This window comes from Cynocephalus volans, chromosome 15 (assembly GCF_027409185.1).
Source record: "Cynocephalus volans isolate mCynVol1 chromosome 15, mCynVol1.pri, whole genome shotgun sequence".
NCBI lineage: Eukaryota > Metazoa > Chordata > Mammalia > Dermoptera > Cynocephalidae > Cynocephalus > Cynocephalus volans.
The window spans coordinates 23,612,422-23,639,705 of record NC_084474.1 but is presented as its reverse complement, the minus strand read 5'-3'; the positions used below and the strand labels follow the sequence as shown (position 1 = coordinate 23,639,705).

Below are 27,284 nucleotides of genomic sequence, written 5' to 3'. Positions count from 1 at the left end.
TTAAATGACTGTGGATGCAATAGAAATTCAGGGAAAGAAAGAAAACTTAGAAACCTTCTAGTTAATATTATCGAAGAAATTTGAGAGGACATTACTGCATAAAACACAAAGAGGAGCTATAAAAAAAAGTAATGGAGAAAGAATAAAAAGCCTAAAAAAGATAAAGTGGAAAAAAGTAGATTATAAAATTTTACTTACAAAATGTTACTTAGTTATTTCCTGACGAAGTTGAATATATGGTTGTAAAATAAAAGTAATTAAAGAATTGAGAGACATTTCAGAGCCTTCCAAGTAAGTAGAACACAGAACAAAGAGTCCTAAGAGGAGAGAAAAGAATAAATACAAAGGGCCAACAGAGGGGAGCAACTAATAACAGAAGTCCCAGAAAGAAAGAATAGAGAGCATGGAGGAAATTGTCAAAGAAATAATACGAGAGGTTTTTCCACATTGAAGAGTGAAAGTCTTTAAATTAAAATGAGTAAATTAAAAAAAAAAAAAAGACTCAAACACCATTGTGAAATTTCAGGACATGAACCACAAAGAGACTAAAAGCTTCAAGAAAGAATGAGGGAAAAAAATAGGTTTTATAAAAGATGGGAATCGGAATGACATTGGATTTCTTATCAGCACCACTGTATAATACCACACAAGGAAACAATACTTAAAGTTCTGGAAGAAGAATATGTTTAACCTGAAATTGTATACCTTGCTGAAGTATCACTCAATTATCTGTGTAAAATAAAGCCATTTTCAGAAATGCAAAAAATCGGAAAATGTACCTACCATAATCCTTTCTTAGAAAGTTATCTGAGGATGTGCTTTAGTAAAATAAATGCAGAAATGAAGAAGGAATAAATCATGTGATTCTGAACAATGAATTCAATCCAAGAAAGCAGAAAAGAGAAGTTCCAGGAAGACAGCTGTGCATCAGATTTGGAAAGTAACTAGTCTGAAAGCAGCAGGTTAGAATGCTCAAGGAGAGAGGTCTTAAAAGGAGGGGAAGACTTGATATATTACTTATTGTGATTGAAATTCTGAAAAAAATTGAGAACAAAATTGAGACAGTTTATAATTCTAGGAAAAAAATCACATGGGAAATATAAAAACTGCAACTGGTAATTGTAGAAAAATCAAAAGCAATAAAGGAAACAATCAAAATCTATTATCTTGTTCTGTGAACAATTTTTACATAGTCAATAATTAAAAACAATATTGATTTGCAACATCTAGAATTAATCTATAGTGATAACACAGAAGAATTAACTATGATTATAAAAAATTAACACTGACAATCTAGAAATAAAGTACAGATGAGAGAGACTGGGATATCAAGGTGCAGAAGAGTGCATGAAAAGCCGAGGGGATACTAATATTCTCATACCACAATCTGGGGAGTTAAAAGATAGTGTTTATATCTGAAGGATCAGGAAATAATTCTGTGGGTGTATTAGTTAAAGGTGCAAGGTGCAAGAGTAAGCTGTAGGAAAAGAATAAAAAGCAGTTCATTGGGATGGCGATCAATAATGAGGAATAAATAGAAATTTTGGGATATCTCTTTGAAGGAACACAATGCAGTAAAAAAAAGAATGCCATTTAGATATAGGAAAATGTTTGAGATAAAACTTTAAGAGGAAAAAAGTAGATTATAAAATTTTACTTATAAAATGTTATTTAGTTATTTCTGGATGATAGGCTCATGGATGATTTTTCAATACTTAGTTTATTCAACATATCTTCCGTATTCATCATTCAGCAGGATTATTGGGTATCTCTCATGCTTTTGGCAGGAGAAATGGATATGGCACCTTACAAAGACAACCAAGGCCCTGCCACACAGTTTACAGTCCGGCAAGAAAGATATATATCGTACCAGTAGTTATAACAATATGTGAGCTTTATGATGTAGCACATTTTTGATGTTAGGAGAACATAAAGCACTGGCCCTAAACCTAATCTGGGACTTTAGCAAAGATTTTTTTCAACAAATTACTTTTAAATTAATTAATTAATGCAAATTGATGAATAAAAATTATATGTATTTATGGCGTACAACGTTTTGATATGTGTATACACCGTGGAATGGCTCAATCTAGTTAATTAACATATCCTTTACCTCACATACCAGTTTTTGTGATAAGAACATTTAAAATCTACTCTCTTAATTACCTTTCAGTTTTAAAGTAAGAGACTTCCTTCTTTTTTAAAGCAGAGATTCACAATTAAGAACACAGTGTTATCTCAATTATGTAAAATGTATGAGCTCAGGAAAAATGCTCAAGGTAAACAACAAAATATTAACTGTAATTGTCTTTAGATTTTGGTTTTCTGAGAGATTTTGTACTCTTCTCTACCTTTTCAGGTTTTTCCAAGCTTTTCACAGGGAGGATGTATGGCTTTGATAATAAAAAGACTAATAAAAGTTATTATTACCAGTGAAGCAGTTAAATACTTTAGCTGCTTGAGAGCCTTCCCCAGCCCTCCTGTGGAAGCACAAGGTAGCTACTAATCTATCTAAGTTACAGTTAAGCAATTACCAAACCACTTATCTACCCTCCGCATTTTTGAAGGCTGTCATTAGAGATGGTAGGTTCATTTCAACAAATGTTTCAGTTAGTGAACTTGGAGACATTTGTTGGCCATGAGCTTTACTAATAGAAGCATTGAAGTTACAAGAACAAGCAGGTGATGGGAATATGCCAAGAAGTTACTTATTATTTCTGACATTTATTTATTCCCTAGGCTGTTGCGCCATGTCTATTTTAATTTAACTATACCCTATATTATTTAGCTATACCCTATATTATGTTGCTATTGAAAATTATGATTTAAAACATGGAGTAATCCCTGTTTTGTGCCCCTGTTTCTTGGATTGTGTGTCTAGGTTCTAAAAGTATTTAAATTGGTTCTCCAGTGATTATTTTCAAAAAGTTATTTCTGCATGTAAGATCATTTCTGCCAGTGGTGGTTTTTATTGATTTAGTTTACTGCCCATATAAGTTCTCTGCATTATGTATTTCTCCAATCACACATCATTATCATAATTTTGAGCACCCCTCTCGCCCTCTGTACTTTATCATTAGACCACTTATTTCAAAGGTCACCTAAAGTGAAATAAATGCCAAATAAATGCGTTTTAAGTTTGTAATGCATATAAAAACCTCATGTCACAATTACAAGATTCAACTGAAAGGTAAATTGCAGTGTGTGTACACTGAGATTTAAAATCAGGTGCCAGGGACATCAGCATGCGTGGAGAACCTGCATTCTCATGCCTTAGGAAACTTACCAATATAAGGAAAGTCTAAGAAAAGGTACCCCAGGATGGGTGTGTGAATATGTTGCTTTATCTAAATTCATCTCCTCATCTCAATTTGTTCACATGCCTTTGCTGGAAAAGGAAGTCCAAAGGGTATTATTATGTTATGGAAATAATATTGGCTGGTAGTTCTAAGTTCTAATGCTGACTTTACCACTAAGTAGCTTCATGACTATAGGGAAGTGACTTAACCTCTCTGGTTCTCATTTAAACCAAGTGATCTCTTCAGGTCATTTTAATGTGAACCCTTGATGACTTAAAGAGATCTAACTTTTAGATGAATTGTGGTGAGTAGGGGCTGCTCTGAACAGCCCCCTCTTTCCCAGGGGTCAGGACTTTTGTTCCTCACTCCCAGTTGGAGCCACTTTGGCCCCATCAATGACTTTCTCCAGGAAAACTTCACAGCAAGGACTCAACAGTGATGAGGGAGCTGTGCTAAAACAACATCCTCAAGATGGCCCAATCAGATAAAGATCTGAAAGGGTGTGGGTTTAGCCAGAACCCAAAACTTTTGTCTTTTCTGGAGGACCCTCCCAGGCCTCCCCAGCTAAACTTATATCATATCCCCTCCTTTGTTCCTCTTCTGTATTCATTTATCAGCAAATTCCCCTTCCAAGTCTCCTTTTCATCTCCAGATTGACACCCAAGCTGAACTCTGCCTATGAGGACAGAGAAGGGGTCATAAAGGAAAGTAAGCAAAAATGCTGAGATCCATTCCAACTTAAAAAAAAAAGGCCACAATATAAAAACTAAGCTTCTGCATGCCTCTCTACCAGTATAAAACATGGCTTTCCCCCAGAAGCTCAACTATTTTCCATAAGCACGGTCTTCTATCAACAACTTACATTTTCCCCAATAGACATATTTCTTTGTCTGCTCTTTTATGTCAAAAGTACATTCCATAGTGCAATGATCCAACTATGGGCTGATTTCCCTGGAAACTGTTGGCATTTCTCTCCCTACCTTCCTTTTGTTTCTAAGAGCAGTTGTGGATTATTCTAGATCCAAAATAGGAGTTGAAATATGCATTTCATCCTTTGTCACTTTAGCTATAATGGAAGCAGCAGAAGTAACCAGAAATGAGGAATAGGAAATTTCTGATAAACAACTCTGGTGGTTATCTAAAAGCTGAATTGAATCACAGACACCAGAGTTTGGAATTGCCTGTTGAATTGCAGAATTAGAGGCAACTGCCTCCCACCTATGTGATAGTGTCAACTTAATTCAAAACGTGATCGTAGTTTTATAGGCTTAGCATTCCATTCTGTGGTAGTGCCAGAGAGCATTTGTTTATGAAACTGAATTTGGAAAAAGAAATGATAAAAAAGAAAATAATGTGGGGTCCCCATACAAGAATGCTATTATGGACGTAGATAGTATTTGGAGGTGAAATGAATTAGATTACCTTTTTTACAGACTCAATATTTATCAATTAAAACATGCAACTGATGGATTCAGTCCTGTTTTCATGCAATTTCCAACACAGAATAGGAACTGAGAATTGATGCCTCTGTCATTTGGGTTTGCACTGAGTAGACTAAATAAAGATTGTTTAACTCACGCACCTCTCTCTAGCCCTCTCTCCCTTTAATTTGGAATAGAAAAGTCCGCAATTAATTTCAGTTTCCAAGAGGAGAGATAAATGAGAAGCAGTGAGATTCTGAGAGAATCTAAAATCTTTGCTGCACCCCCAACTGACCCTGACTTGTGCCCCTTCATCATGGAGGTAGCTCTTGTCATTTAAAAAACTTGAACTGCTTTTGAAGAGACTTATTGGTCTTGTCTATGCAGACTCATAAGTCCTTTATCTGCTCTTGGGAGGAAAAAGCAAATAGAGACTTAAAGCTGGATGTCCCTGCCCTCTCATCTCCTGGTTCTTCATTCTTTTCCAGGCAGAGAGCTGGTGGGATTCTTTGTCCCTAGCAAAGGGGTATTTTCAGACTGGTCAGAGAGCTTAGAAGGGAGGGGTGGGAGGGGGAATTCAGATCTGCCCCCTCTAACTGGCTGCTGCTCTCCCAGCAGGACTGCATTGGTAGACTTCCCTTCCTTCCCACTTGCCCTTCCTGTCCTCTCTCACTCGCTCTTTCTCGAGCCCCAGTTTGGCCTTTCATAGTAAGAGGTCAGTATGTTTTCACATTTGGGAAATCTCATTCAAGAATTTTTGTCAATGGACAAGTCATAAGAAACCCTTCCATTTTAGGGCTCGTTGACGTCACCAAGGAGGCGATAAATATCTGTTGATATAATTGGATGTGAGATTCAGTGTTGAGATAGCAAAATTCTGCCCCTCGCTCCTTGGCAGGGCCCTATGATTTATGCAGGAGCAGAGGCAGCACGCAATCGAGCTGTCAAGAGAGCGTCAGCTTATTAGGCAAATGCTGCGTGCTTTCTGAAGAGGGTCGACGCTATAAAATCCCACTCCGGGCTCTGGTGTGGAGAAACTCAGAGCCCAAGTCCTTTGAGAGACTGAAGGGAAAGAGAAGAGAGAAAGAAAAAGAGAGTGGGTGCAGAAAGGAGAAGGGAAGAAAACCTTCAGTAAGAGCCCCGAGACATCTCTCTGCAGAGAGGCGGCAGCGCCTGGCTCACCTGAGAAGCGCCCAGCAAGGTAGGGAGCGCCTGGAGGGGAACGCGCCACCAACTTTGTGCTGCCTGAGCTGCCGCGGGGCGGGCTGCCCCTGTGCTGCGTGCGTGTGTGTGTGTGTGTGTGTGCGTGTGCGCGTGCATGTGTGTGCGTGCGTGTGTGTATGTGTGTGTGTGCGCGCGTGTGTGTTCGCTGACTGTGTGTGTGTGCGTGTGTGTTCGCTGACTGTGTGTGTGTGCGTGTGTGTTCGCTGACTGTGTGTGTGCAGCTGGGATGCGGCGTCAGCAAACTTAGACGGCTGCTTATCGTTACTCCTCGGTGGCTGTCTAAAGGACCCCTCCGCCACCCCCAACTCCATAGATCCGGATCCCCGAGAAAAGGAAGCAAGGACAGGGATGGAAAGAGAGGAGGAGGAGGAAGTAGTTCTCATTTGGGAAGAAAATGCTGAAATGTCCTGAAGGGGGTGGTCAGAGCGGGTGAGATCTTAGATTTGTGGCTCTTCTCTAGGTTCGGGGGAATCAGTTTTGGGGATCGCTAGAAAGAGAACTCAGGGACCGTCCCTTTGGGGTCACTCCTGCCTGGCGAGGGGATGAGCTTTGGTACCGAGCCCTGCAGGCGTCCCCTTTCCCGTTGCCCCTGTCACCCCAACTCCACAAGTCCTAGATCAGGCGCGTCAGCACCGCGGACAGCGCCCGCCCGACCCACTGAGGCGGGAACCTGGCGGTCTGCGGGTGTCGCGTAGGCAGGCCCCAGTGAGTGCAGCTCCCGGTTGATCCAAACTCTGATCAACTCTGTCTTTCTCTCTTCCCTTCTCTCATTCCGCCCTCCTCCCGCCTCTGTGCCGCAGCGAGCGCCCCTAACATGCGGTTGGCGCTGCTCGTGTCCGCGGGCGTCCTGCTGGTGGCTCTCCTGCCCTGCCCGTCATGCAGGGCCCTCCTCAGCCGGGGGCCCGTCCCTGGCGCCCGGCAGTCCCCGCAGTCCCCCCAGCCCCTGGATTTCTTCCAGCCGCCGCCGCAGCAGCCGCAGCCTCGGCCGGTCCTGCTCCGCGTGGGAGAGGAATACTTCCTCCGCCTGGGGAACCTCCACAAGAGCCCCGCCGCTCCCCTCTCGCCCGCCTCCTCGCCCCTCGCCGGCGGCAGCGGCAGCCGCCCCTCGCCGGACCAGGCGACCGCCAACTTTTTCCGCGTGTTGCTGCAGCAGCTGCCGCTGCCTCGGCGCTCGCTCGACAGCCGCGCGGGTCCCGCGGAGCCCGGCGCTGAGCATGTCCTCGGCGGCCACCAGGAGGCGTCGGAGAGGGAGAGGCGGTCCGAGGAGCCGCCCATCTCCCTAGATCTCACCTTCCACCTTCTCCGGGAAGTCCTGGAAATGGCCAGGGCTGAGCAGTTAGCGCAGCAGGCTCACAGCAACAGGAAACTGATGGAGATTATTGGGAAATGAAACTGTGCGTTTGTGCAAAAAGATTCTGCATTTAGCCCGCGCGCGCACACACACACAATACAGTATTCTGTACCATAGCGCTGCTCTGATATCATTTGTTTATTTTTATATAGCTTGAAACATAGAGGATGTACAGGGAGAGCGTCTATACCCCTTAATTAGCATGCACAACGTGTATTCACGTGTAGTAACGACACAGTGTTATTTGTATTGTCTGCTTTTAGTTTCCACTTCCAGATGTCTTTAGTGGTGTTTTAAAGAGAATGGAGACCCAGGAGGAAACGTTTTGAAGGAGCTGATAGAAGATCCAGTTAATTATTTTTATTGAGGGGGGAGCCAAAGAGAACGCCATTCTCTTGGTGGCTGGGTGAGACGAAATCTGTAAGTTCTTTGAATCAACTTTTTCTTGTAAATGTTTCAGTAATAAAACATCTTTCCAATCCTTGGTCAATTTGGTTGTGTAAGAGAATGTCGAATATTTATATTTTTAATAAAAGCTGCAAAGGTAATCATGACTTTACTTTTCCTCTTTAATGCTCATACACAGGAAATTCTCTCAGCTCCTAGAATCCTCCAAATTGTCTTCAGCACAAGAAAAACCCAAAACTTCTTGCATTTTATTTTCTACTAAAAATACAATCATATGTCAGTGGCTCGTACAGACTCTGAAATTGCCATGGGCTCATCTTTGTACCTCAGATTATTCCTCTGAGGTTGGAGTTAAACAATTTGGGAAGTTGCTTCTAGCTCTAAAACTTGGCCATCCTATAAATGAAAGATCAATTCATAATGGAAATAACATTTAATCCTGATTAATAATAGGAAATTATGATTAATAATTGATGAAATAATTGGGAAGAGTGGGGAGGGATAAAAGGAAAGGAGGAGAACATTGAGGCAGGCATTCCTCCAAACCTTAATGGCCAAACGCTGCACTTTTGTTCTGTGAGAAAGGCTTACTTTATCAAGCTACGACTTTGGTACCACAAAATATATTTTTTTTCTAAGCCACTTCTAACAGGATAAACTTGATAGCACTTCCACTTAAAACAACTAAATGTGGTTGCTATAAAATGGCACTTAGGAAAATTTTTCCTGTAAAGAACACTTTGACTTAATAACTACACAGATACACTGCAAAATTATGTCTATGCCAATCCTAATCACTTTGATTCTTAGGAATATGAACTATATTTATTCACTTCTAAAACTAAACAACACATCTACTTAGTTACACAAGGCATTTGCCTTTGCTAATTTAGTTATAGCTTTAAAAATCAATCAAATGTTTCGTGCTTTTAGTACTTCAAAATTAATTTGCATGTATGAGGAAGCTTCTTGCCCTAGGGTCCTTGAAATACACTTGACTAATGAATTAATAATATGAAGTACTGAATAAATCATTATAAGGCTAACTTTTTAAAAACAGCATTTATTTGAGTCCATACAGAGTAAAGTTACATTTATGATCTCAAGAAGGCATTATGGTGGAACAAATAAAGCATGATTTAAATATATATGTATTTATATATATTAATGTGTGCTATGTATATATATATTTAAATACATGCAGTTCTACAATTTACTAGATTGGTGCCACAGTGGATGTGTGAGAAAGGAGACAGTTCCTGCTGGAAGGTCTTTTTCATTTAAAGTGTCTGATACATAAATATCTAAAGCTAAGTTTAGAAAAATGTCACAAGAGATGTCCTAGGCCTTCAGCCTTCTGGACTATGAAAGTGTCACCAAATTCAAAAAACATTTCTGGATATACACCCGGTGACATCTTCTATGGAAGAGAAAAAAACTCTGCAAAACATTTCATAGCTTTGGTCAATGATTTACCTTTTGTCCACATATTGATAAATCAGTCACTTCTGAATTAATGCTGAATTTCACTGACCACCTGCACTGTTAAAGAGGAAAGGAAATAAGAGCTACCATGATATTTTAACCAAAAGCCAGTGCCTATTAGACATGAGAGTGTAGTACCCACTTTTTTAAACACTTGTCACTGATCCACACACACCACACTACACACCCTTTGTAATGTTTTCCACACAATAAAATATTCACATAAAATCAAATTTCTTTTTTCAAGTGCTTTCTGCAACTATTTTCTCAAAGTATTCTTTTCCAGCAGTGTGTTAGATAAGTCATCTGGAATTAGAGGGTATTTTTAATTTGTGGTGTTTTTTTTTTTGTTTGTTTTGTTTTTTTGCAGAAGTCCTGTTCAGCGGTCCCTTTCATCATCTCCATTTCATTGATTTCACCTAAGTTCCCTACTGCCTGTGTGCATCTCAGGAAGGCAGAGAGAGGGGCAGCAGTTGAATGAACATCATTCATTCAGGGAGTTCAACCAGGAAAAGGAGAAGACATGACGGGCTGGCTCAGATTCAGTGCTACTCCCACTCCCCGAGGCTGCAGACTGTCCCTGGAGGGGAGGGGCCTCAGATCCAATCTGAAACAGAAGAAAACGTGAATCAAAGGAAGAAGAGCTAGTTGGTTCAGTCACTTTTCTACCCAGGAGAAAGAATAATAATAATAATAATTATTATTATTATAAGTATAATTATATGGGATGTAATTATGATTAGGGATGGAAAGCAAGCTCAGGTTATCTTGGCTCTGGCCAAGAGTCATGAAAGTAATTCACACTCATGATCCAAAGAAAAGGGGCAACAGGAATGCATGCAGCAGAAGAAAGTTTTTGGGGAAAAAAGAGTCCAGGCTATTGTACTTAAAAAAATCCACCTGTACATTATTTACTGAGATAATAGTGTCATTGAAACTAATAGGAATTTGGGCTTAGAAAAGCCTGCAGAATAAAAAAAAAAATCTTAATTTAAATGACATTGCTATACCACCTGACATTGTGGGGCATATTAATATAATATCTCCACTGCTTAATTAAAAATTTTCTACCAGGATGTGAAAATATGTGTTTGTGTGCATGTGTGTAGATATATCTATATATTTGTATCTGTAGAGATATATAGATATATATCTCCTTAGTATAATTTTCCAAAACTGCAGGCACAGTTTTCAGCAAATCTTAAGGGGATTGTTTTTTTCTAGGCAACAATACCTAATAACATCAATATTTCTAAAGAGATAACTATATTCTATAAATACCTGATAGACATATGATGTGATTTTGAATTAACGGACCAACCTATTCTCATAAGTGAAATTTATATATATATTGTTTTGGGTTTTAAAAATAATAACTCAATGGAATGAGGGACATCATAAAGAAGTCTTGCTGAAAGGCAATTTGATGTATGGTCTCAAACTCTTTATACTTCAAGATACCATGACAACCACACTTCTTTCTAGGAGAACTATAGAAAATGGGTCAACAGATTTTGATGGCTTCACTAGTGAAACTATTCCACCAGGTTATAGTGCCACTGATTTCAAAGCAATGAGATAGCCACATGCATTCTGCTTAGAAGCCTAGGTGAGTTTTTGAAGCTGCTATATGAATGGACAACACCCGGTGCAGGCAAAGCAGAACTTTGATAAGTATGGTGTTTTATTGCCACTCAAAATGAGTGTTTGGCCCATACCTTATCAGATTTTACCCTAAATACACGTTTGGGAGGGGGATGTTTTAATATTAATAACATTATCCCAAGTACTTATGGCTGTGGGATTATCCATCACACCGCCATATTGCTCCCTGATAGAAAGTTAAGAAGGGCTATAAAATCACAAGAATAAAAAATAAAACCAGAGTAGGATAAAGCTGAAGCATGTAGTTTTCTATGAAGGAACAGTTGAGACTTTAAGTGACATTGGGAGTTTTAAAAAAGGATATCATTAGATTCTGTTGGTAATGCGTTAGATACCTCAATGTCCTTGAAATTACAGTGAAATAGACATCACCCTGACAGAATCCTGTGCTTATTTGTACATGTCAAACTCTCCTCTTCCCAACCATAGTCACTTTACCTTCCCTAATCCTAACATATATAAAAAAAGTGACCTGGGTATATTATTGATGTATAAAAGACTTTTCTTCTAACCATTCTATACGAGTGAAGAGTGGATTCAGCCTCAACAAACAGACCATCAGGGTCCATTTTGTAGCCTCTTTCCCTTGAAGGCAGTTCCTAATCTAGAGGAAACTTTCGTGACAGCTGTGCTGAAATAGCTAAAAGTGTTCTGCAAAAGGATATGTATAATCTTTGGGAAATTGCTTGTGGCTAACAAGCCGTTTGGGACTGCTTTTAGAATTTTATATATTTTTGGGCTTTTCTTGCTAGAAATTAAAATCTATCTTCCATTTTAAATATTTTAGCTGTTAATATCTGACAGCCTTCATAATCTGGAATTAAATAGTTTGGGTTTGCTGCACTTACGCCTCCAAATTTCCAGGCAGTTATTAGGTTTTCCTCCAAACAATATGGACCGTTGCTATCTTTCAGGGAAGAAAGTTCAGTGCCAGAGTGGGGACCAAGAGCAGAGACTATCCTGAGTGCCCTTAAATGATTACACCATCTCCTTGGTCTTGTTTTTATAAATCAAGAACCCACCAATCATCTCAGCAAGGAAGTTCTGTGCAAAGAGGCTTAGCCTAGTTTGAATCCCAGATCCAGCTGTAATCCCACCTGTATTACACGGACAAGTTACTTAACCTCTCTGAGCCTTAGTTTTCTTGTCTGTTAAAAAGAGATATGAGATTCTATTTCACAAGGCTGTTGTAAGGACTGAGTAAATAAAGTAATACACATGAAACAGTTTGAACACGCCTCACTTATATTAGGTGCCCCTTCCTCCCTCTCTCCCTTCCTTCCTTCTTTGCTTCTTTCCTTCTTTCATTCCCTCCCTTTATTTTTCCCTCCATTATTTCTTACGATGGTGAAGAGGCTTCTCTGCCATGCAGAATCACCTGGGGACTGTTTATGATGAACTATATACAACAGCGATGAACCCCAGTAAGAAAAGACAATCACGTTTGAAAGCTCATATTTCCAGAATTGGACAATACTGATATGATTTGTTGGCATGTTGTAAAAATGATCATCCATGACAATGTCCAATAAAGAGGCCCAATTCTTATATATGTCTACCTCATAAAGGAAGAATGAGTTAAAGATATAGAAATCTCCTTTCTGTAAGCACAGCCCACCAAATCAAAAGCAGACATTTTTCCTACAGTCTTCCCCAGATGGAACTGTAAGTATGTATTCCTTCAAATAGTTTTCCAAATGCTGGCTCTCCGCCACCACAGGAAGTTTTGTTTCTTAGGAATATTGATGTCCCATAAAGCAAAACAAAGGACAAGCACCTGTCTCCTCTACCTGCTTTTGAGCTTGTCGTGCTTCCAGTTTAGCTTGATATGTATAAAAAGATAAGCAAAGGATTGTTAGTCCCATATTATTTCTAAATTGTACACTTCTTTCTCAGCTGACAAAACAAATACATGAACAAACATACAGCTGTCATTTAACACTGTGCTCTGTCCCTATGGGGCTACAGATAATGAGACAAATACGACTTTTAGTCTTAAAGGAAACTGAGACATGGAATAAGGAGACAGCATTTTCCCTCTGTCTCATCTCTTAGATCCAATTTGGCCCAGGTTCATACGAGACCAGCAGAAGAGAGTGATACACCTTTGCTTAGAGGAGAAACTATTTTTCTTAGATGAGGTTGACGAGGAGTTCTGGGTATTCATGAACCAGACTCACTCAGGAACACAAAATCTTTTATTTTCCTTTGAGTTTTCCCTTCTTACTATCAGGTGTTTTCTGAGAGAGAAAAAAAGTAATGTCAGCTCATGAAACTAGAGTATTGTTTCACTCCACAGAAGAGCAGGGTGGAGGGAGGTGCTTCCAGCTAGAGCCGCGTGATGTGCAGGCCTCGCCCTCGACATGTTATGTCACCTAGAATCATTTCTCCTTGATGGTGACTAAGGAGTGTGCATTCTGTCAGAGACTCGTGGACATCTGTCTCTGGGTGCAGGATAGTTCCAGGTTATGGACAGTGTTTACTTGATCTGAAATGGGTGGCTGCATGGCATTTTGAAAAACTTGAATTAGTTGCAAATATTAAAAAGTCAGGAGCAAAGATGTGGAGAAATTAGAACCCTCGTGCCCTGTTGGTGGCCCTGTAAAATGGTGCAGCCACTGTCGAAAAAAGTGTGGAGGTTCCTCAAAAAATTAAACAGAGTCACCATATGATCTAACAATTCTACTTCTGAGTATATACTCAAAAGATCTGAAAGCAGGAACTCGCATGGGAACTTGCGCACCCATGTTTGTAGCAACATTATTCACAACAGTCCACAAGAAGTAGAAGCAACCCAAGTGTCCATCCAGGGATAAATGGATAAACAAAATATGGTATACGTGGAACACGATGAAATATTGGTCAGTCTTATAAAGGCAGGAAATTCTGACACATAGATGAACCTTGAAGACCTTATGCTAAGTGAAATAAGCCAGACACAAAAGGACAAATATTGTATGATTCCACTTATATGAGGTGTCTAGAATAGCCAAATTCATAGGAACGGAAGGTAGGATGGTGGTTGTCAGGGACTGAGGGGACAGGGAAATGGAAGGTTTTGTTTAATGGGTATAAATTTTCAGTTTTGCAAGATGAAAAATTCAAGAGATTGGCTCGGTGGCACTACAGTGTATATGTACATAACACAACTGAACTCTACAGTTAGAAATGTACAAGATGATTAATCTTACCTTCTGTGCTTTTTAGCATAATTACAATTTTTTTCAAAAGTCAAGCAACTTCACATTAAAATCTGGATTTGCAGGTTCTCTGGACAAAGCAGAGACCTAGCAGCCTGGAACCCACACGGAGAGCGGAGCAGTGCTGTCCCTGGGACTGAGCACTGTCCCTGGGACATAGCATGCTCCCTCTCCCCTGCTCACCACGGTGCCCACTGCTCCCTTCCGCCTCCCCTGCTGCAAGGCTGGTTCCAGCTGTCATTTATCACTGCACGTGTACAGTGGCTTTGCTCAGAGTAGATTTACAAGGAAAGCAAACTGTGTCTTATATTAATGCTTGTATCCACATTTTTCTGTTACCTGGCATGATTTTCATCATTGTTGCCTTCTTAGCTTCTAAAGGCCCACACGCTTGTTGCTCTTAACAGAAGGTTATCTTTTAGTGGGAAAGTGTCGAAGAAAAGAAACTAAAATGCTTGGTGGAGTTCCTGGCTTGATTTTTATGCTAAATGTGATGAATTAAAAAAAAAAAAAAAAAAAACCAAAGTGCACCTTGTGGCAAGATTCTTGACAATGAAAGCATGAAACTGCCTTCAAAGTTTAACTAAGGGCAGATAAGTCCCTGGGCACTGAGCATAGGGGGTGTAACTGGGTGCGGACTGGTGAAACTTGAACTTGTTTTGGCTTGGGTGTTAATACCAGTAGTCCCTTTACCTAAACGCATCTTGCCTCACGTGAGTCACTGACTAAACAAAACTAAACAGATGCTTTCCTCACATTCACTTTGGCATAAGGCTGAGTAACCACATTTAGAAAGGGCATTATTTTTTTTTAGCTGTCCCAAAGCAGAAGAGTGAGCTCATTTTCATCAGTAAACAGCACCCTCAGGCTGCCCCTAAGCTTCCCAGGGCGTCCATGATGTGCCAGCATCTGCCCTTCCCCATTCTCTACTCCACCCACAACTCTGATGCATTAAAACATACCTGTCCTGTGCTCCATTCCCTCAGGCTTTAATCAGTCCGAGTAAATGCACTGCAACTACGACATTAATGGATGAAGACGGCTTAATGTACACCCCTGCCAGGTAACATTTTACTTGGAAACATCCACACCTTATCCTGAGGCATGACCGATGCCAGGCCATTGAGGGGAGACTGGGGACAGTGAGGAAATTCATGTCCAGACCCCCACACTCGGGCTGCCATCTCCTCAATGTCCGAGTACCGCTGTGAATGCCAATCAGAAATTCAACCTGACTGAGGATCTGGTTGCCACAGCATGTCAGTCTTTCTAGGCCAATTCAAAGGAACTCTTGCCCATCTATAATAAAATCCACTTGCCTTAAAGGAATGTGGATAGGAAGGGTAGGCCAGACTTGAGGCTGCTGAGTGGGCAACCACCCAGCATCCACCCTGCACCTGCTAGGCTGGGTCAGAGAACCAAAGCCAGACGCTGGAAACAGGTGTGGGTAGGAATGCTGAGATCATGTTTAGAATGTTTCTTCAGAAAGCCCAAACCCAAGTGTTGGCCTGCTTTCCTATTTAGCATTCCTGAAACTCAGACCCTTGGACGGCTTAAGCATTATGGATTCCTGACTGGAAAGGAGAGCCAAGAACAGGGGCCAGTCGCCCATGGTGAGAAGTAACTGAGGCATTGATGTGGCTCACAGCCGGGGCCTAAGCCTCGGAAACTCTGCTCGGCAGCTGCACCATCACGGGCATCTCTCTCACAGGAAGGCACACACTTCTGCTTGGGGCAGAGCAACCGAGATGTGTAAGGAATGAAGCACAGAGCTGTGAAAATATAGCACACTGTCCATGAATGCTAGGGAGGGAGAGAATAGGGACCCTCCCCCTCTCTCCAAAGAACATTTTTTCTTGGGAGGATGTGCAGCCCTCCACACTGAGCGTTTGAGATGAGTGACCGGAGTCGATTTGGGGCTTTGATGCCATGAGCTGCTTCCTTCTTGCTAAAGGAAGATCAGAAACCAGAGGAGTTTCCTCAGGCCCATCAAACAAGAAGAAATTAAACTCACTCACTTTTTCTTAACCTAAAGGAGGATGATGTGGTGTATTCTGTTCGGTTTGTTTCAAACACGGGGTCTAGGATGACATCTTTCGTTCTTCACTGATGGAGGCTTCTTTGCCTTGTGTAGGGAAACAGACCAGACAGGTTTTCCCCCAGAACCACGGGAGGTCCACAGTACTATTAGCCCAATTTACAGATGAGAAAACTCGGGCTCAGGAAGTTTGAGGAACTTGCTGTAGGTGATTCTAAGGATAGAGTGCCGGGGGGTGTCCGGTGACCACAAATCCAAACTGAAAAGGAGGCAGCTGGTGCGGCTGAACACCTGAGACGCGGGGGCCACCCGACCCCACCACTGGAAGTCAGGGAGGGCAGCAAGCTGGTCACAGCATGCGACACAATTCAACGGCTGGATGGCTGTCATGGGCAGTGGACGCCCCGGCCGTGCAAGCAGCGGAGGCCCAAGAATGCCTCCCTGTGCTTTGTTAGGCGGGTCACACTGATCTTTGCCTCGGTCACATCAACCCAGGCAAAGTAAGGATTTGCTCACTTCTCTTAGGAGCCAGCTTGGCCTCTGCACGCCACTCTCCAGGGTGGAGGACATGGGTCAGAAGGCAGCCAGCTCCCAGCTGCTCTGTGATCATGAGCAAGTCACTCATCCTCCAGGATCCTCATTTCCTCCACTATAAAACGGGGAAGCTTAACAGTTCCTACTGTACAGTTTAAATCTGTACATTGTGAGGCTTAAACGAGAGAACCTCCATGAAAGACTGTAAATTATAAAACAGGGTACACACATCAGTTACAGCCACTGCCATGTGCCATTGGTTTTTTAGATGTATTAACACAATGGTGGATTAACTTTTCACTTTGTGGGCTGGAGTGGGCAAAAAGGTATTTCATATAAATCACTGAGATACACAAATAAAGACAGAAAAAACTCACAGGATGTACAATACTAACAAAGGACTTAGATTAAATCAAAATAATAAACAATTTAAAAACACAGGAAGGAAAACTCAACTAGCTATGTCATAACAACTCCCCCAGAGAGCTCTCTCCAGCGGCTGTTTTCATGGAATTGTAGAGCTGTAGGCACAGGTTGCCAGGGGAAATGAATTCATTACACTGCTCATACACAATTCCTATTACATTTCCCCCTTTAAAATGGATACATTCATTTTAGCTTCCTTTTAAAGTGACATTTACTTAGGATGCTATTTGATCCTGAGAAATGCAGTCTTTAGTTTTAGTACTGATTTTTTTTTGTCCTTCTAATAAAATACCCAAATTAACAGTTATTAGGATGTCACTTCTCCAGCAGACAAAAAAAGAAAAAAAAAAAGAAAAAAGAAAAAGAAAAAAGCCCAGAAACATAAAATTGCAGTTGTAGGATACAAATGGAAAATAATTAATAATATTAATGCAATGGTCTCATTAATACTTACTTGTTGAGAAAGATCTTACTACCTTCTAATTTTTTTTTTCTATGTAAAAATGCCTGCATCTCACTATCATAACTTCTTATAGCTTCCAGGATTACTTAGTTCTGGACAACATTATGCAGTAAACGTAGGCCAGTCCTGAGCACTGATCAGTTTTCTCTCTCTGTTTATCAAGTTGGAATTACAGTACAGTCAGGGTGGCTAGAACATCAGCAGTTTGTAAGCTTCGATCTCCTAATTTGTAAAACGCAAAGCAATCACTCTCAGTAGGGATTTCAGTTTGAAAATAATTTGATAGTCAAGTCCCTCAATTAAATTTAGAGAACATAGTTAAAATGTCATTGACTTCAGTTTGTTTTCAAAAATTAAATAGATCCTTTTAAAAAACACAGGAGCAATAGTTACACTCGTGGGAAATCATGTTCTTAGTCTCCTGTTTTGTTTTCTTTTAAATGCTCTGAGGTACCTTGTGAAATTAATTTTGCTCAGAAGAGAAGCTTCCCTGCCCTGTAGCCTCCAGCGTCTCTCACCTCTCAGTCTCTCGTGGCGCCTGGAGTGGATGTTTGCGCTCTAAATCAGAATCTATGGTTTGGTCCCAAAGGTCATTTGTGTGAAGATTATTTTATCTTTTTGCATCTTACACCTGGTGGAGATGCAGGGCTCCACACCGGCTGTTCTCTTTGGAACTTTGGCCTGTTGCTTCTCCTAGTTTAGGAAAAAACGAATATTTTCAAGGGGACTAAATCTTGGACGATGAGAAATTTGATAAGGGCCCAGGTCTGGGGACACATGTACTGGTTTCTGACAGTCTAAAAAATAAAACCCTGGGCTTCAAAAAGGAAAAAGTAACTTTGCTACCTCTCCACCTCCCCATGCCTGTCTTTTTTACCATTTTAACCATAGGTCTGTCTGTCCTTCTGCCCTTCCTTTGTCTCTTCTTCCCTCCTTCCCTCTTTTCCTTTCTTCTCTCTCTCTCTCTTTTTAAAATTTGTTTTTAATTAAATGTCTTTTACTTTCCTCTGGGAGCAACTTTATAACCTCACAGGAGCATTTATAGAGCCTGGGTTAGGAACTAAGTAGGCCATGGGCTGCTTTTTCTTGGTGACACCTTCACTCTCTCCACTGCTTCTGTCTATTAGAAACCACTGGCCTTGGGCTCCACATATCCCCTCCACTATTTTAGAGTGAACAGCTCTAGAGTGTGGGTGACCCACATTATTCCTGAGTCTCTGTCTCTGAGATAATGATACGCCAGATAGAAAGGAACTGGGGATACTGGGGAAGGGGAAGGGACCATCTGCATTTTCTTGTCAACACTTGGGCTGGGAACCATTGGACCTTCTCAGCCAAGAGGACAAGTCCGATGATGGAAGTCACTGGTCTATGAGAGGTGGCCTCTGTAGTTCTGTGGACACTGGTTGATACAGGACAAAGAATGAACTAGGACAGGTATGTCATGCAAATATACAGAGATATTAGCTCATAAAGCAATTGACATCAAAACTAAAGATAGGGCCCTACAGAACAGTGACAACTAATCACCAGATCATAGAGTTCAGCCTGGTCCACTTAAAAGCATCAGGCACCTCAGCCGTTGTGAACTTTGCTACACTTGGCCCTGTGTATGGCTGAAGGAGAAAGGGAGACAGGCTTGCTGGATTTGAGCCATGAATCCTTCTCCATGTCCTGCTGCTTGAAGAACTGTCAGCACCTTTCTTCTCCAGACTCCCTCTACTCCCATCTTTTTAAAGCTACCTTGAAAGATAGCATATGTGAATGGGGACCCTCTTTACACACATTTGCACAGGTGGACATGAAAAGAGGAGGGATAGATAAGAAGGTTTTTTTTAAAAAAAAACACTTATCTTAGTATCAACTCTTCAAGAAAATATAACAATGCTAAGTGTGAATGTTCCTAAACAGCACTTCAAAATGCACAAGACCAAAACTGATAGAACTACAAGGAGAAATGGACAAATCCACAATTATCATCAGAAACCTAAATATTCCTCTCTCAGCAATTGATGAAACAAGTAAACAGAAAATCAGCCCAGATACAGAAGACTTGAACAATACCATCCCTCAATCTTTGACTTCACTGACATTTACTGAACACCCTGCCCCAAAACAACAGAAAATACTTGTGTTTTCAAGTGCATGTGGAACATTCACTACAGTAGATCATATCCTGGGTCATAAAACAAATCTTAATAAATCTAAAACTACTGGAAACATGTAAAGTATGTTCTCTCTCCACAACAGAATTAAACCAGAAGTCAAACAGAAAAACATCTGGAAAATCTCCAAATATCTGGAAATTAAACACTCCTCATCTAAAAAACCCATGGGTCAAAGAAGAAACCACAAGATAAATTAGAAAGTGTTTTGAATTAAATGAAAATGAAAATACAACATACAAACTTGTGTTATGCAGCTAAAGCAGTGATTAGATGAAAATGTATAGCATTAAATACTTATATTAGAAAACAAGAAAGAGCTCAATTCAATAATCCAAAGTTTCACCCTAAGAAACTAGAAAGAGAAGAGAAAATCAAATCCAAAGTAAATATAAGGAAGAAAATAATGAAGAGCAGAAATGAATAAAATAAAAAAAAAATTACCAAAAAATGAAGGAAATTAATAAAGCCAAAAGCTGGTTCTTAAAAAAAGATCAGTAAAACTAATAAAGCAGTCAAAAATTTGAAACCAGATCACAGTGAGAGGACTTACATTACCTTATTTGAAGACTTCTATAAAGTCATAATAAGACAGTGCGGTATCGATGGAGGGACAAACATTCAGATAGATGGTACTAAATAGATTCCAGAAGCAGGCCCACAAAAGTGTCAACTGAATTCCTACCAAGCTATCAAGGTAATTCACTGAGGGAAAGGATAGTCTTTTCAACAAATAGTGCTGGAACACATGGATATCTACATGACAAACAAGTAAATAAACCTTCACCCTTACCTCACATACATGAAAATTAACAAACTGGTCTTAGCCTTAATTTAAGAGCTAAAACAATAAAAATTCTAGAGGAAAATATGGGAGAAAATCTTTGTGATTTTGAGTTAAGCAAAGAGTTCTTAAATAGGACACAAAAAGCACAAACCATAAAGAAAAAAGGGATAGACTGAGTTTCATCAAAACTAAAAATGTTTTCAGATTGTTCTTCAAAATACACTGTTAAGAAAATAAAAAGGCAAACCACAGACTGGAAAACATTTGCAACACATGTATCTTATAAGGGAGTTTTACCCAGAATACATAAAGAACTTCTCTCTAAGAAGACAATAAACCCAGTAATAAGTGGGCAAAAGATATAAAAAGGTACTTCACCAAAAAATGTATTAAAATGAATAAAGCATATAAAAGCTGGCAACATTATTAGTCATCAGGAAAATGCAAATTAAAACCATAAATAGATACTAGACACACCTATTAGAATGACTAAAACATACACCGTTGGTGGAAAATACAAAATTGAATAGCCACTATGAAAAACATTTTGATAGTTTCTTGTGAAGTTAGCCATAAACTTGACATACAATCCAGCAATTTCACTCCTAGGTATTATACTCAAGAGAAATGAAAACATATAATCACACAAAGATCCACATGTGAATGTTCACAGCCGCTTTATTTATAATAGCCAAAGCTGCTAACAACACAAACATCCATCAAGTGACGGATAGATGACTATGCTGTGTGGTAACCACACAAAGGAATATTACTCGGGAATAAAAAGAATTGAGATACTGATATATGCAACAAAACAAATGAACCACAAAAGCATTGCACTAAGTGAAGTCACCAAAGTCTACATACAGTATGTTTTCATTTATATGACCTTCTAGAACTGGCAAAGCTATAATGACAAGCAAATACATTAGTGATTGCGAGAGGCTGGGGTGCTGGAGGGAATTAACTGTAAAGGGCACATGAGGGAAATTTTGGGGATGATGAAAATATTCTAACACCTTAATTATGGTGGTGGCTATACAGGGCTACATATTTGTCAAAACTCATTAAACTGTACACTTAAAATGGGTAACTTAGTGTATATATACTTCAATAAAGATGACTTTAAAAATCACATATCTTAAGCAAAAAGAAAAAAAGCAAAAATAGACAAATGGGACTACATCGAACTAAAAATATTCTGTGCAGCAAAGGAAACAATCAACAGAGTGAAGAGGCAATCTGTGGAATGGGAGAAAATATGTGCACATTATGCATCTGACAAGGGATTAATAACTAGAATAGGCAAGGAACTCAAACAACTCAACAGCAAAGAAGCAAATAAACCAACTAAAAAATGGACAAATGATCTGAATAGATATTTCTCAAAAGAAGACATACAAATAGCCAACAGGTATATAAAAAATGTTCAATATCACTAATACCAGGGAAATGCAGATCAGAACCACAATGACGGGGGAGGGAGGTTTTGGTAATGGGCCTCAATAATCAACCACATTGTATACTGATAAAATAAAATTAAATTAAAAAAAAAAGAACCACAATGAGATATCTCTCCTTGGTTAAAGTGACTATTATAAAAAAGATGAAAAATATTAAATGCTGGCAAAGATGAGGAGAACGGAGACGGGGAAATCTTATACACTGTCGGCGGGAATGTAAATTAGTACAGCCATTATGGAAAACAGTATAGAGGTTCCTCAAAACACTAAAAATAGAAATACCATATGATCCAGCAATCCCACTACTGGGTATATATCCAAAAGAAAGGAAATAAATATGTCAAAGAGATATCTGCCCTACTATGTTTATTGCAACACTATTCACAATAGCCATCATATGAAATCAACTTGTGTCCATCACCAAATGAATGAATAAAGAAAATGTGGTATGTATACACAATGGAATATTATTCAACCATAAAAAAGAATAAAATCTTGTCATTTATAGCAACATGCATAGAACTGGAGAACATTATGTAAGTGAAATAAGCCAGGCACAGAAGGACAAATATCTTATGTTCTCACTTATGTGGGAGCTACAAAAGTGATTCTCATAGCAGTAGAGAGTAGAATGATGGTTACCAGAGCTGGGGTGAGGTGGTGCGGAAGAGAGGACAGGGAGATGTAGGGTACAAAAATACAATTAAGTATGAGGAATAAGTTCTAGTGTTCAATAGCACAGTAGGGTGATTGTAGTTAACAATAATTTATTGGATATTTCAAAATAGCCAGAAGAGAGGATTTTGAATGTTCCCAACACACAAAGAAATGATAAATGTTTGAAGTGATGCATATCCCAATTACCTTGATTTGATCATTACACAGTGCATACATGTATCTAACTATCACATGTATCCCATAAATATGTACAATTGTCACGTGCGTGTCCATTTAAAAATAAACAAATAAACCTTAAAAAATTACATATCTTTTATTTCTTCATCCATCTAATATTCTGTGACTGCCTCTAATGTGCACATCTTTTCTTTGCTCTACTGGACAGTGAGGTCTATGAGTACCTCTAGGTGGATTTCAGAGCTGAGCAATCATGAATTTTATGAAGTTCATGGAATCCGAAGGAGGTAATAGCAGCTGTGTAAACATTCAGCTAAATGGATGCTTATGGTGCTTAGGAAGAGATTTGGGAAACAGTTTGGGAAACGGGGACTTATGTAAGAGCTTCAAGACAAGAAATATATTTTCAGAAATATAATGGCCCATCTATTTCACTGAGAATCTGTTGTTATTATAGTCACTCAGAATGAACTGTGTCAGGCCTAAGTCCATAACCCTCCCAATGAAAACATCCTGATAGAGTTTGGATGTGTCGTCCTTGCAAAGCTCATATCAAAATATGATCTCTGACTTGGCAATGTTGGGAGTGGTTTGGGTCATGGGACAGATCCTTCACGAATAGATTAATGCCCTGGCGGGGGTGGGTAATGAGTGAGTTCTTGCTCTATTAGTTCCCGTGAGAGCTGGTTGTTTTAAGGACCCTGGCACCTCCCCTCGACCCTCTCTCTCTCTCTCTCTTGCTTCCTCTTGCCAAGCGATCTTGCACTCATCCTCTGCCTGCTGCTTTCTGCCATGAGTAGAAGCAGCCTGAGGCCCACACCAGATACAGCTGTCCCAGAATCATGAGCCAAATAAACCTCTGTCCTTTATAAACTACTCAGTTTCAGGTATTCTATTAGAGCAACACAAAAATGGACTAATACACATCCTGAAACAAATTATAAAGTTCTTAGTATTAGAATCCTCACTGTCCAATGTTGCATAAATACATAAATCTATTCTTTGAACTGTCCTTTTGTTTTCCTGGTGAGAAAACTGAGGCTCAAAGAAATGGAAGTTCCAGAGTCAGATGCAGAAGCAGCTCCAGGACTAGAATTGAGGGCCTTTCTTCTAATTTCATTGACCTTTCCACTGCCTTGAGCTTTGGCAGAATTTCTGCCCAATGCATTTGTCTATTTTCAGACTTGAAGAATGGCATGTTAAAAGTGGATATTCTATTCTTGAAACAAGAAATAGCTATGAAATGGTAAAGCTTTTAGTGTCTCTTTCCACTATGACTTCATGCTCTGGTGAAATTCTTGAGCTGTGGGTCTTTATAGAGGCAGAAATTGCACAGATTCCAATGCCAAAGTCTCCATCTCCAAAGCACTTGGCTCTTGCTTCTCTCACTGGCATGTGCATATGTGCACATGCTTGTGTGTGTAGTGGGAAGCACAGGTCTTCTGACCTTGAGGCAGCTGCCATGTCCAGCTCGAGTATCAGCCAGAGCAGCTGCTGAATTAATCCACCAAATAGGGAGACGTTTCTCTGGAAACCCCTGTGCTCTGCACAGCTCCCATTAAATGCTTTGGACTGATTCTTCCACAGGAGGACACTTAGCCACACTCAGAGGAGAGGAAGAACACCTGGAAGGGGGATTTCATTGCTCTGTTTTCACCTCCGTTCAAATTTAATTGCCACATATATTCCCAATAAAATGCCCAATTGTCCATGGAAAGTGGATGCGAGCAGGAATAATTTGCATGTAAGTGTTGTAGGGAGAGGAAGGGCAGAGCATGGAAGCAGATTGGACCAGGAAACAGACACAACAAGGCAAGCCCAAGAGACGAGGCCTCACAGAGACTGCTTTCCAAGGGCAGCCAGCCTGTCCATAGTGTCCTTCTCCCACCTTGCTGTTGTCTTGTTTTCTGAGCTTGACTAGGGCATGGTGCAATTTTTTCAAAATAAATCTAAAAGTTAACAGAAGAAATAGATCAAATGTTGTTTCTACCAGACGGCTTTGCATTGACTGAGCACACAGCAGCATGGCCCAGAAGGGCAGAAACTTAGAGGGCAGCTAAAGACGTTCACGTACAAGGGCTCTGCACAATTTTCTGGAGTATTGGGGTGTGACCAGGTTCAAAGTGCATCCTGCAGATGGTTGGGAACCAGGGCCTTTCATGAGATTCAAATTCACCATAGGGCTGAATCCAAACCTGTTGAGAAATTATGTTTTCTTAGAGAAGAAGGATGGGGAAGGTTATAATGCTGTTCCAATCTAACAAAAAGGAGCCCCGGCCACCACTGGTGGAGGGAACTGACATTGGGTTTTTACCATGACCAGTTTCTAACACTTAATCTTCCTCCGTGCAGACTGGGTGAAGAGAGAAGCCATGTGATGAAGGAGAGATTGTCCAGCATCAGAAATCACAGGCAGCAAAATCAGGGGCAGGTTCCACTGTGTGAATGGGTATGAGGAAGTCACCTGGAAATACATCATTTGCCTCCATAGAAGGTTTGCAGTTCAGCTGATGGAGGCTGAAGTGAGTTTACAGATCAGCAGATGAGGCTGAGATGCTTCTGAGTTTCTTAGGCAATACTGCCCTCAGATAAGGGACCATCCGGTGAAGAGAGGTAAGCCCACCAGTGAATCAAGGGGAACTCTTGTATCACATCCTCAGTGTTCAGGGTGAGCCTAATGATGAAGTGTGGAATTCCAGCAAGCCAACTTTGCACTGGACAAATGCGAATATGGTAAATTTGTTCTGAGGTGGTGGAGGTGAATGAGGCCTGCAAAAAGTTCATGGAGGCCAGGAGTTTGCTACTTTGGTGAGGTCTGTATTGACCTGTCCATACCCCATTTCAGGGATCCAAGAGTGGTACCCCGTCAGAAACAGGTTTCCTCCTCAAAGTGAAAGGCACTTTCTCAAACACCAAGATGACACAGCAAGGTTCTTTGCAATACTGAATGTCAACCCACACCACCCCGCCCCGCCTGCTGCCCCCTCATCTCACCAGACAGGCATATGAATGTCAGCGTACAGGACATGGGCTCAGTGGATGGCAGCCAGGAAGCGCGAGGCTCCCCCTGCAGCCTCGGAGAAGCATTACAAAAACATATATAAGGTGACAAAACCCAAAACCTGAATTTTCAGAATGTAAATGGAACTCTTCAGACAGTTATTCAGATCCACAGTTAGGTCCTGATTCCAGTAAAGCATGGATTTTTCTCTCTATTCATCCTGCTGAGTCCACAGCCAATGCTTGCTCTCACTGCGTTTACCACAAATAATGTCGGGAGGAGTTAGGCAGCTGAGCAGACTATAAGGACACTTGGAACATTCTAGGTTGCCCAGGTTTCCAGCTGACTCTTAGACACTGAGGGCAGGACCTGCTTACATGCAGTTACAGACACAGCGGAGACCCGTGAAGATCCCACTGCCACTGCTGATCAGATGGCTAATGAGGCAGAAAGGAAGTCTATGATGGGCCTTCCAGAATAGTCCATGTCAATCCAGGGAAAAGTGACCCAGAAGCAGCTGAGGACTTTCAGCACCATTGACCCTGAAATGCTGCTGAGGTACAGGCACAGGGAGCTGAGTCTCAGGCCCAGCAGGGTCATTTACTCAAAAGTACATGTGGTTTGGATCTTTAAGTATTATTAATTAAACTTATGACCTTCAAAAGGCTATTAAAGGAGTAAGATTCAGCCTCAAAGCAAACCTCATAGGAGTAATCAATCAAGCAAAAGCTTGACTATGAGAAAGGTGACTCGAAAATAATATGCAGGGACTGTTAGATGACTTTATGGCCTTTCTTTGGTTCTAATTCATTATGGCTGGTAAGTGTGCATTGATCTTCTGGCTTTTTACTCGTTTAGATCTCACCTGGCTACAGTCCCCAGATGTTGCCGCACCCAGGACACCTTTCTCTCAGAGACCTCCTCTCCCAGGAGAAACACTGCAGAGCCTGGGGGTTCAAAGATAGCTGAGAAGTCACCTAGTCCACCTGCTCACTTGTGTGGGAACTTCCTATGCAGCCTCCCCAGCAGGAGTCATCCAGCCACCTCCCGGGCACCTCTGAGATAAGCGGATGAGCTGCTGCTACTTAATCTGTGGAAACCCTGCGTGTTCCTGGACAAGCCTTTGCTTCTCCTCCCTCTGCTTCGATGCAGTGAATCCTCACAGCGTCATGGACACCTCTTGAAATGGCCTCCCCTAATGACATTCTGGAGGGTTCACTCCTACTGGATTACTGAATAATTGCCCACTGAGTCCCTGTTCTGAGTCCAGGCGCCCCCCATGCAGGGACAGATAACGGAGCAAGTCTCCTCAGGAAGGTGCCCTGAGGTGAGTACATTGTAGGGAGTTTGAAGCCACAAGGATTATCTGTGAACACGTTCTTTTTAGATGACCGGGCCTCAAGCTTTGGGGAGAAATTCATCTCTGGGCCTACAGAAGAGAAACATTATGGAAAAAAAACTACATGAGGTGTTAGTCAAGGGAAAAGAAAATATTTCCT

General features: G+C 40.8%; 2 protein-coding genes across 11 annotated transcripts in view; one reads left to right on the top strand and one right to left on the bottom strand.

The window, feature by feature from the left end:
* The first annotated feature begins 6,758 nt into the window (after positions 1–6,758).
* Positions 6,759–7,334, top strand: CRH (corticotropin releasing hormone). The gene has a single exon (XM_063079103.1). It carries the CDS (start codon positions 6,759–6,761, stop codon positions 7,332–7,334), a length of 576 nt encoding a protein of 191 aa, XP_062935173.1.
* A 1,412-nt stretch (positions 7,335–8,746) lies between these two features.
* The window catches only part of TRIM55 (tripartite motif containing 55), a 44,429-nt gene continuing 25,891 nt past the window's right edge, over positions 8,747–27,284 (bottom strand). For 2 of the 10 annotated variants that reach the window (XM_063079918.1, XM_063079920.1), the window contains one exon: positions 8,747–9,795. In XM_063079918.1, coding sequence (XP_062935988.1) covers positions 9,690–9,795 — 106 coding nt within the window. In that variant the 3' untranslated portion in view covers positions 8,747–9,689. Of the gene's footprint in view, positions 9,796–21,225; positions 27,215–27,284 lie in introns of those variants that run through there. The other 8 variants (XM_063079922.1, XM_063079925.1, XM_063079921.1 and 5 more) reach the window with 6 other exon arrangements.